At 48.4% G+C, this 10,649-nt stretch overlaps 2 protein-coding genes across 2 annotated transcripts; one reads left to right on the top strand and one right to left on the bottom strand.

Moving 5' to 3' along the window:
* The first annotated feature begins 54 nt into the window (after window positions 1-54).
* On the top strand, window positions 55-2,963 carry ATP5PB (ATP synthase peripheral stalk-membrane subunit b). The gene is made up of 7 exons (XM_062509500.1): window positions 55-194; window positions 304-346; window positions 816-961; window positions 1,454-1,617; window positions 2,095-2,220; window positions 2,314-2,493; window positions 2,809-2,963. The coding sequence occupies exons 1-7, from the start codon at window positions 167-169 to the stop codon at window positions 2,878-2,880; spliced, it is 759 nt and encodes a 252-aa protein (XP_062365484.1). The 5' UTR covers window positions 55-166; the 3' UTR covers window positions 2,881-2,963.
* A 5,607-nt stretch (window positions 2,964-8,570) lies between these two features.
* On the bottom strand, window positions 8,571-10,377 carry ADORA3 (adenosine A3 receptor). The gene is made up of 2 exons (XM_062509588.1): window positions 10,031-10,377; window positions 8,571-9,171 (listed from the first exon to the last, which is right to left on the bottom strand). Exons 1-2 carry the CDS (start codon window positions 10,375-10,377, stop codon window positions 8,571-8,573), a joined length of 948 nt encoding a protein of 315 aa, XP_062365572.1.
* Window positions 10,378-10,649: the final 272 nt, after the last annotated feature.

Here is a 10,649-nt window from a genome sequence, read left to right as displayed (position 1 = left end):
GCCTCCTCTCGCGAGAGCGCCCGCGCCGCGCCCGCCTCCCCACGCTCTCGCGAGAGCTCGCCGCCATCTCAGCGCCCGGCGGCGGCGGCGGTCACCGACCGGGACATCCTCACCGACCGGGACACGGCTCCGCGCCGCCGCTCCTCACGGCCCTGCCCCGCCTGCCATGCTGTCCCGCCTCGTCCTGCGCGCCGGTGAGCCGCGGGGAGTGCCGCTTGTGGGGGGAGCGGGGCGGGGGGTGCAGGCTGAGCTCTGCAGGCCGAGCTCTGCCCTGACGCGCTCTCTGCCCTCTTGTCCCCTCAGCCCCCGCCGCGCTGAGGGCGCTGCCGCCGCCCGTCGCCGTGGGGTGAGTACCGGGGGAGCCCCTCCCACACCGGCCGCGATTTGCGCTGAACGGCGTTTTTCTGGGGTTTTGTCTCTTTATATTTTTCATTCGTGTTGTGGGAGTATGAAATAGGGACCGTGGGAAGGAACTTCTGGAGGTTATCTAGTCCCACCCACTTCCTGACAGGAGGTGTGTCCAGCAAATGCCGCTTTCTTCGAATCGCGGAGTAGTTTGGGTCGGAGAGGACCTTAAAGTTCATCCAGTTCCACCGGTGCTGTGGACTGGGACATCTTCCACTAGAGCAGGCCCAGCCTGCCCTTGGACGCTGCCAGGGATGGGGCAGCCAAGTTTGTCTGGGCACCCTTTTCCCCGGCCTCACCAGTCGCCTTAATTGGAAGTGTGTTTGAGCCTCATCTAAGGGTGGCCTGGGGGACTATTTCTGTCTGTTTTTTAATAAGAATAACCATTGAAATGTTCTTCTTGTTCACAGGGTGTTGCACACCACAAGACCACTGCACACAACTCAGCAGAGTTTGGCTCCTGTGCCACCTCTACCTGAGAAGGGAGGAGAAGTTCGTCATGGTTTGATCCCTGAGGAATTTTTCCAGTTTCTCTACCCTAAAACAGGAGTTACAGGTTAATATAGACTTTTACCATTTTATGCTATGCTGGTTCTGTTCACCAGTTCTGGCTGCTGAAAAGGTAAAGTATTATTGAAAATTAGTGTTTTGCATGTGCAGGTTGTGAAGAGCAAGCCAATGCAGGACTTCTGGCTCTGAAGTTAGACACCTGATGGTTGAAAGAATTCCATGAGCTTGATTTTATAAAAAGATTTAGTTGCCTGCTGGCCCTTAAAATATTTAAACAGGGAATTCTGAATGAACATGAACATGTTTCTGAATAAGCAGAAGCAGCAGGTCCCATGTCAGGTGCAAGCTGCTTCCACTTCTAGTGAGATTCCTTGTGGCACCTTTCCCAGGTGGAATTGTGGCTCTGCTTTTTGTCCTGGTAAAACAGAACACTTCTTCCTGACCTTGTGAGCCTTTAAAGGAGCTCCCTCTCAGGTACTTGAGTTTGTTGAGCCTTGTTATGCTTTATACAAATAATGCTGCTTTGTTTCTTCTGTAGGGCCCTACATGTTGGGCACTGGCCTCCTGCTCTACCTCCTTTCCAAGGAGATCTACGTCGTTAACCACGAGACAGCAGCAGCTGCCTGCATACTCACAGTCATCATTTATGGCATCAAGAAGTTCGGGCCTGATGTCGCAGCTTTTGCTGACAAACTGAATGAGGTAAGGAAGAACCTGCACTTTGACTTTGCAGTCGTTAGTAAGGAATGCTTTGTTAAAGTACAAATGGCTCCAAGCTGGCAGAGGGCAAAGTCAGATGGGATGTTGGGAAGGAATTCTTCCCTGTGAGGATGGGGAGGCAGAGGTTGCCCAGAGCAGCTGTGGCTGCCCCTGGATCTATGGGAGTGCCCAAGGCCAGGCTGGATGGGGTTTGGAACACCCTGGGATAGTGGAAGGTGTCCCTGCCATGGCAGGGGGTGGGATTGGATGGAGTTTAAGTTCCCTTCCCAAACCGGTCTGGGATTCCATGACTGACTGTGAGCCCTCGTTCCCTGTTGCCATAACCTCAGCCCTGTCACAGGGCAGTTCACACAGACATTTCTCACGGCTTCGTGCAGCATTTCAGGATTAATTGCAGCTCGCTTGTTTTCCTTGCGTCTGACTCTGATTGTGAATCGTGGAGTTCTTTCCTTCTTCCAGGAGAAAATGGCTACAGCTGTGGCCATGAAGAACGAGTCCATACAGACTCTGCAGACGGCCATCGAGCAGGAGAAGAAGGAGCAGTGGAGGGCAGAAGGCCACAGTTTCCTGTTCAACGCCAAGCGGGTGAGCAGGGCAGCAGTGCTGGGCTCCTGGTACCCTGCACAGAGCGTGTTCTGCGGCCAGACATGAACCTCTTGTGTCCTGCTCTGTGTGCAGAACAACATTGCCATGCTGCTGGAAGCCAACTACCGGGAGCGCTTGCTGATGGTGTACAACGAGGTGAAGAAGAGGCTGGACTACCAGGTGGCCATGCAGAACCTGAAGCGGCAGAAAGAGCAGGACCACATGATCCAGTGGGTGGAGAAGAACGTTGTTCAGAGCATCACACCTCAGCAGGTATTTGCTGGGTTTCGCTTGCTTTTCGTTGCAGCCTGCACAAAGATTTGCTGTTCAGGGGTCCTGGCTCACGAGCTGGTGGGTAACCTTGGCCAGGGGTGGGACTGGATGGGCTTTGAGGTCCTTTCCAACCCAAACCTTCTGGGATTCCTTGAATCCGTGCTTTATTGGATGTGAATCTCTGACTTCGAGAGCTATAATTGCGTCCCTCTGAACCAGTAACTTGCGGGTCTAAAAAGGTTTATCTAAAATACGCTTGGATGTCTATTTTGTGTGTTGAAATGTCTCCTGAAGGCTGTCTCCTGTCTCTTGCAGCAGAAGGAAAGCATTGCCAAGTGCATCCTGGACCTGAAGGCGCTGTCCAAGACTGCCCATGCAGCCGTGTGAGCAGTCTGAGCCTGCTGACATATCCCAATACCTCCTGTTGGAAACTGTATGGTTCTAAAATATCATTAAACAGACAAAACAACCCCTCTGCTGTCTTTCACTAGCAGCAGTCCCTGCCTGTTTGTGTCTGAAGTCCCTGCATGGTCACACCAAGCACTACAGCTGGTTTATGGCTGGGAATCAATTGAAACCAGTGTGTGAGACCCTGTTGGATTCCCTGGTTGATCACGAACACTCCCAAGGATACAGAACTTTACAGAGAAAAGTTCTGGTGCTGAAACTGATCCCTGTGTCAGAATTCAGAGTGAGAGCAACCCCAGATACCATCTGTCCTTGTACACACGTTCTAAAATCAGGATGATTTGTGCTCCCCTTTCCCTGGCCCCATGCTTGCAGGGCTCTGAGTGGGGGTTCTTGTTCTCTAAAGGAGCTGGAAAGCCTCTTTCACCGTAAAGCCTCATGTAGTGTTGAGAGGGTTTGGGTTCTGGGAAAAGAGTGATCAGGCAGGAAGTCAAAAGCTCTTGAAAAACTTGCCCTCAACTGACTGTGTCAATACTCAGTTTAAAGCAGGGAAATGGGTAAATTTATTCCAGAGGAGTTTTTCTGGAGTTTCGTGAGTCTCTTTTTTTAAAGAAGCTTTTCCCTGAAGGAATTTGTTAAAATCCCAGCCAAGCACACAGGAATAAACTCCCGTGTGTGCCGAGATGTGATTTGTGTAGTTCATAAACCCAAATGGGCGCACTGGGGGGTGCCTGCAATCCCATTTCTCAGTGGGGTTAAGAAACAGTTTTTTCATACCTCAGTACATCAGTTCACCACAACGGTGTTCTTTAGAGGCAAGAACCCTGCTTCAAGCTAACCTAAGCTGAAGCTGCCTTTTTTAGACCAACAATTCCAGAGCATGCAGGTGTCTCACAATTTCCTGTTTCTTGTCAATTTAAATTATGAAAAAGTGAAGTTGCTTAACTTCCACAATTTGCAAGCCCACGTCTGATTGACACATGAGCTTTTAACTGCTGTGACAGACGATTCTCACAAAGCGAGTGGTTGAACTCGTGTGCTGGCAGCTGGGGAGTTTTCCAGCAGCACTTCCATGGTGGGAGGTAAGACAGAGCTGTAGCATTTCTCGTTGCTTTCATTACTGCAAGCACAGCAGCCTGCGAGGTTTGCTGTGGGAAACTGGGAGGTTTCATGGCTTGACTCCTCTGGAATGTGGCAACAATGGGATGCAGTAGGAAAAGTGGCAGCAGCAGAGAACAGGGTGTTTCTTTTCATGTTGTCATGTTTTCACATTATTCACAGTCCACAGTTTGCAAAGAATGTGGTGAGAAATGCCAGTGTAGGGGTTTTGTAGTCGAATATCTGAAAGAATCCTTATCTCTAAGATTCCACGCCCAAATCTGAGATATAAGTTACTGTTCCTGTTTTGGTGGGAAAAGTCAATTTAACAAAAACATCAAGGGAGGAACTTTTCAAAGCCGTTGCTAATTATGAAAATGTTCACAGGGTTTTAGCTGCTGCAAAAAATAATTCTGTAGGTGCTTTTTAGTTATTAAATATCCTTCATTTTCTGGGTGGAGAAGGTGCTGTGCCCGTCAGGGAGCAGTGAACTTGTGTGCTCAGGAACAAGACACTGGAAAAGGGTTGATGCTGAGAAACTTCTGGCTCTGAGTGGCTTTGTGCCACTTTTATAATTTCCAAGAAATGGATAAAACCTAAATCAAGTCTTTTGAATTAGAAGAGCACAGCAGGTTTGTTTTGCTGATGTGTATTTGTATATAAATACAGTTCTTTCTCTTTCTTTCAGCTTCTCTTTCTGTCAGTTAATGCTCTGAGAGAATGGGAAGCTTTTCCTCAAAACCAGCTCCAGGTATTTTATTTTTTAAGGAATTTCCTTGGCTGCAGTGTTGCTGACTGAGGTGATGTGCTGGCCCAGGGGCTGCTGTGGGGAAGGCTCAGCACGGGGGGTGTTTGGGGAAGAACTGCATGGCTGCCTAGCACAGTCATCATCTGAACAGCACAATTTTCCTGTCTGGTGGTTCTACTTTCAGACACACTGTACAGACACAGCCCCTCATGTGGTTCTGGTTGTTTGTAGCACTACTGGAGAAAAATGCATGTCTTAAAACAAGGTTGTGATTATTTTTATTTCTATTTCAGTTGCACCAAAACCAACTTCCACTACTACCACTGTCCCCAGCACTGTTCCCAGCACTGTCCCCACCACCATCCACTCCCCTACAGCTGATTTCAGAGCTGCAGAGGTCACATGCAAGATAGATAAGTACATGTACACCTTTTTCATGATTTCAAACCCAGAATTCCCTGAGACTGCAGCCTCCTTTTGCAAGGATGCATATTTAACATCTCAGGGGGTTAAAATTTGGTTAGAATCTCCTAGTCTGTGCGCTGGATGGGTGATTCCTAGAGATGCCCAATGCAGATACACATATGCTTATGTCATGGGGCTGGCCATAAATATTACACTCCACGAAGTTTGGTGAGTTTGAGCACTACTGTTGAAATGGGGATTCTGATGGGATTTTCTGTGTATCAACAGCCATGAAATACTGTACATGTCATTGGCCTTCATCTCTGGCATCCTCCTGACTGTCCTGGTTTTTGCAATCATCTCCCTGTTCAGGAAAAGTGAGTGACACAGTCGAGGGCATAACAGCAGAGTGGTGGTGACTGCAGAAGTTACTGAGAAAGTGGCTCAAGTAATGTCTGCCTTGAATAACTCTGTGTTGGTGAACAGCTCACCCTTGGCAGTAACTCCTCATCAATCGTCCCAGCAGTGCTTTCAGGAAAGAATTCACTTTGCCACTGATGAGTTGTGGGGGTTTCTGTTGGCTGTGGGTTTTTCTCATCCTAATCCTGAATTCCTCAGTCCCTTTCATCCTGGCCACTGCCAACAGGTGGGCAGGGACTGGGCAGCCCAAACTGGCACTTTGCTGTGCAGGTCTGTGACAGAGGTTACACACCACAGTCACAGTCACCCCTCTGCAGCCTCCCTTGCACTGCTGTCTCCAAACACTCTGCAAACAGCTAAGACTGGAATCCCTTTTCTTCCTAGGTTATAAAAGGTCCCACCAAAATTTACAAGAGCAAACTTTCTCCCACGTGGCAGCTGAGGAATTTCTTAGCAACACCCAGGTAAATGTCACAACTGTAATTTCTCATCTTTATGCAGACATTTCACATTCTTGATGGTGTGGTAAGGTGGGAAGGAGAAAAGTCACCTTTAAGACTCAACTTACTCAGGAGTTCTTTTGACAAGGAACTTCAGGGGTTCTAGGGCTTAACTAAACCACTGACTAGGCAGGTTACCAGAAATCTTTTTAAAGGGCAGTTCTTCTCTGTGACATTAATTCTTTGGAAGCCCCTAAAGGAGACTTGACCCAGAACCCTGAGCTAGACTGACCAGTGGGATAAACCAGCATTTACCAATTTTCCCCATGCAGGGACAGGCTGCTCATGGTTTGTGGTGTTGAGGACAAGTTAGAATTGGGAAATTCCTGCTGACCTGCAGTGCTATGCACTCTAATGTCTGTGGCTTCTCTCACATTCCCAGAATGAAGTGACCTACAGCACTCTGGTCTTCCAGCGGGGCAGGACATCACTGCCTGTGTGATGAGGATGTTCCAAATGAAATAAAAACCTTCCTGCTTTCTGGACATCAAAAGCCACGAGGATGTTGCACCACAGGAATGCCCCCATGGCCTCTGTAACACAGCTCTTTTTGTAGTTATGACAGCAGGAAACTGTCTCTTCCAAACTGGCTGCACTGGCTGTGGGCAAATGGAGAGTTGCTCTACAGGATTTCCTCATCTGTAGAAATCTCCCTGCCCTTGTAAAGTTTCTGTTTGGGAGAACTACCTGAGAAAATTGAGAAATGAAAATATTTCTCTGCATCTGTCCACATCTGTGCCTTTGTGTTTCCCTTTTCTGTCACCAGCTCTAACACCTTATGGGTTTTTTGTTTTGTTTTTTTTTTTTTTGTTTGTTTGTTTTTTTAATTGCCAAGTGCTCTGCTTATTTTCTGTTATTGAAGTGATGATAATGAAATGTTTGTACGCAAATCTCTGCTTCCTGGTTGGGTCCCATGAAAGAAATACACAATCACAGCGTGACAGCCAAAATCTCTGGAAATGTTCATTCCCGTGTTGTAAGTGAAGTCTTTTCATCCCCTTTTGATGAACGGGGATGATTTCCCGAGGGTGGCTGTGTCAGAGCAGGAGGAGCAGGGCTGGAGGTGCCAGCGGATGGCAGCACCAAGCCGGGGATGGGTCCGGCTGCGGCTCCCTGAGCTCTGCCAGTCCTGCCTCCTCCTCCCAGCAGCTGCTGGGACTTCGGGGGACACAGGCCAGACGCTCCAATGCTCTGAAATTTGGTGTTGTGGGTTTGGCCACAGACTTTCACAGGGTCAGCAGAGCAACTTGAGTTTTTTTGTTTTGCTGCTCTCTGCTCTCACCTCAGTCGTGGCAGTTGCTTCAAGCTCTGTTTAATAGAGAAAATAGGGGGAGCATCTCCCTCCCTCCCTCCCTCCCTCCCTCCCTCCCTCCCTCCCTCCCTCCCTCCCTCCTTCCCTCGCTGTGGGCTGGGGTCCCTCGGGTGAGCGGGGTCAGCTGCCTGGGACTGCTCTGCTTTGCTCTCAGTCCTCTCTGGTTCTTCCTCCATATCCTTGTACCTCATTCCCTTGGAGTTTGCCAAGCAGCCTGCCAGGAATTTGGTTCACTGTTACTCCCTCTTCCCTCAATTCATCCAAAACACATCAGCAAAGTTCCCCGTGCATCATTCTAACAAATAATTTACTGCATTTTAGGTGGGACCTGTTTTTCTGCTGAAGGCAACTGGGTCCATCAATGCTCATAGGAGAACCTGCAACAAGATCTGATATTCTTGTGCAGTGGCTTCCTTTGGCTTGTTTATTGATAGAGCTGAGCTGTGTAACTGGGCAGAGCTTTGGCCTGGGACAAGGATTAGCTCAGATAAGAAATGAGATGCCTGATCTCAGCTAGAGGAGCAGATGCCAACACTCTCTAAGTAAGGAGTAGAATTATGCCCTCCCTTTTCTGTTTCTTCTAGACCACTTTTATTATTTGAAGATGGAGAAGAAAACAGCCTGGCTTTTAACAACCTCTTTTCAGTTTGACCCATATTCCCTAAATAAGGGCTGTGTCAGCTGTGGGGTAACAATTACTGCAATTTCTGTGCTATCCCAGGCAGGACACTGACTGAACCTGGGCAGGTTTTTTTGATTGTTATGGGAGGTCTCAACAGGACAAAATACGGTAAAATCCATCTGCTGTTTATTATTACTCATGAAAATGTGACAACACTGGCTGAAGCACAAGGTGACCAGAGTCAAGTTTAGTCTGAATGGACAGACAAGACAAATGATGTGAGAACAGTCAGTGAGCTTGTGAGCTGCTGGATTATGAACAGCAAAGAACAAATCCTGTTTTTCAATCAACTCAACCAATCTTCATGTTAAAAAAGCCCAAACCCCCCAACTAGACAAAATATCGCTCTTCTATGTTTAGAAATTATATTACATAAAGACATATATTCACATGCAGCTTTAGAGCAGCTTCAGATCCACAGGTCCTGCAGTTTCCCAAAAGTTTCTTAGCAAAGCCAGGTGGTTGATCAATGCTCTGGTACCCACTGGCAGCTGCAGCCTTTGTTTATGACTGCGGGTCTGTTGTTTGCTCTGTAAGAGCTGGGTCTGGTTTTCTGCACAGGATATAGGTCCTGAAAATTAAAAGGTACGTGGTTTTGAACTTCTTTATCTTGTAGGCGTAGATAATGGGGTTCATGGCAGAATTGGCATGGGATAAGAGGATTGCCAAGTAAATCAAATACGGGGGGATCTGAGATTCAGGGTAAAAGTATAAAACACAGTTTATAATGCACAGAGGCAGCCAGGAGATTGCAAACAGGAAGAGAACAAGTGCAAGAGACTTGGCTGTCTTGAACTCCTGGCCATAGAAAGCCCCAGCCCCTCTCACACTGGTCCCTTGGCTGAGCTTTGTGTGGATGATGTAGAAGATCTCGGCGTACAGAGCACACATGATGAGCAGGGGCACGAGGGTCCACGTGAAGAAGCAGAAGTACACCATGTAATCCATCCTCATCACGGAGATGAACCGGCACCTGAGGGAGCTGGAGCTCCTGGGGTCTGCCTTGTTCCAGCCAAACATGGGGACGAGCCCTCCCAGCAGGGACAGGGACCAGCACAGCCCCAGGGCCCACCAAACTCTCCTCTCTGTCGTGATAATTTTATATCTGTAGGGGAAGAAATCCCAGGTCATGTAAAAGAGAAGCATTTTAAAGTAGTTAGGGATGAACTTGCCTGTCCAGGTACTGGAGGATCGCTGTTAGAAAATGAACCATTGACTTTTTTTTTGTGGGGAAACCAAATTTTATCTTGAAAAAAGCCCCAACTCTTCATTTGTAACAGTTACTTTGCACCATCAGTAAGAGCTGTGCTTAAGTTCCCTTGTTTAAAATTGGGTGTTTAATCTATTTTATTTCTTGTTTCATTATGATCTTAGTTCTCCTCTTGCCAGGATATTGCTTTACTGCTGTTGGTAGTCCTATCTTATTTCTTGGCTTCCTTGGGTGTACCTTCCTCTTTTTATTTGGTTTATGCCATTTGTAAGGCTAAAATTCATTCTTCAGCCTCATAGGTCCTTTCAGTTTTTAAAACATGATTTCTTGGATGCTTGAGGTTATGCTTTGCTTTTCTAGCTTGTGTACTTTTCATTTAAATGTAAACAGTGAGTGACTTCAGTTTACCATTAATAAGTTTGTTGCTACTTTTGTATTTTCAGCAAACAATAAAAAGAATTTTATTTAAAAGACAAGCGCAGAGACCTAAAAAAAACAAAACCCTATAACACACTCAGCATCCTGTGCAATTAACCAAAGTACTGAAAATTCAAGTTTGTCACAGACGCATCCTGTGACCACATTCTGATCAGTGATACCCCTGAGAACACCGAGCTGCTCATGAGCACCCCCGGCTCTCTGGAGAGCTCATCTCAGGTGGGCTTGAGGCACAAGCATCCTCTGCGAGTAATGAAAGGTTAGAAAGGAGGACAGAGGAGGTTGGGCAGAGGAGCCCGAGGTGGGGCAGCCTCACCTGGTGGGCAGCTTTACTCGCAGGTACCTGTCGATGGCGATGGCCAGCAGGGACAGGATGGAGGCGTTGGTGAACACCAGCAGCAGGCAGCACATGAACAGGCAGCTGTAGGAGGGCATGGCGATGCCCAGGCTCACCACGATGGCCAGGGGCATGACCAGGAGCCCCACGGCGATGTCGGCCAGCGCCAGGGACGCGATGAAATAGAGCGTGGTGTTCTGCAGGGCCTGCAGCCTCACCACCCAGATCACCAGGGTGTTGCCCAGCGTGGCAAACAAAGCCACCAGGCACTCGGTGCCGATGTAAATCCCATCCAGGCTGCTCAGGACCAGGCTGCTGTTTGGCATCGTGAGCTGCTGCAGCTGCTCCTGCCCCGGCTGTGGCTGCGGAAGGAAATGTGGGCATCGATGGCCACGTGTGGGATCTTCAGTGTCTGCTGCTCGCTCGTCCCAGAGATCCTCCGACATCCAAACCTCCGTGCTCTTTCACGTCCTCGCCACTCGGGCAGCAAATCAGCTGCAGATATCTCAGCATCCAGGAGCCCTTCTCCTCTCTGGAGACCCCTCCTGAAGCTCACTGCATGCCTTCAACAGCCTCGAGTCAGCAAAGTGCCATGGGA

The sequence above is a fragment of the Cinclus cinclus genome, chromosome 27 (genome assembly GCF_963662255.1).
Source record: "Cinclus cinclus chromosome 27, bCinCin1.1, whole genome shotgun sequence".
NCBI classification, from domain to species: Eukaryota; Metazoa; Chordata; class Aves; order Passeriformes; family Cinclidae; genus Cinclus; species Cinclus cinclus.
The sequence above is the reverse complement of the archived record's forward strand: the minus strand, read 5'-3'. Positions and strand labels throughout refer to the sequence as shown.

Bases quoted from the DNA above. Each gene is read 5' to 3' on its own strand.
- ATP5PB (XM_062509500.1), top strand. From the start codon at position 167: ATGCTGTCCCGCCTCGTCCTGCGCGCCG. The intron at 347-815 runs GTGAGTACCGGG...TCTTGTTCACAG, and splicing joins CCGCCGCCCGTCGCCGTGGG to GGTGTTGCACACCACAAGAC. The intron at 2,221-2,313 runs GTGAGCAGGGCA...CTCTGTGTGCAG, and splicing joins TCCTGTTCAACGCCAAGCGG to AACAACATTGCCATGCTGCT.
- ADORA3 (XM_062509588.1), bottom strand. From the start codon at position 10,377: ATGCCAAACAGCAGCCTGGTCCTGAGCAGCCTGGATGGGATTTACATC. The intron at 9,172-10,030 runs GTGAGGCTGCCC...CTTCCCCTACAG, and splicing joins CGAGTAAAGCTGCCCACCAG to ATATAAAATTATCACGACAG.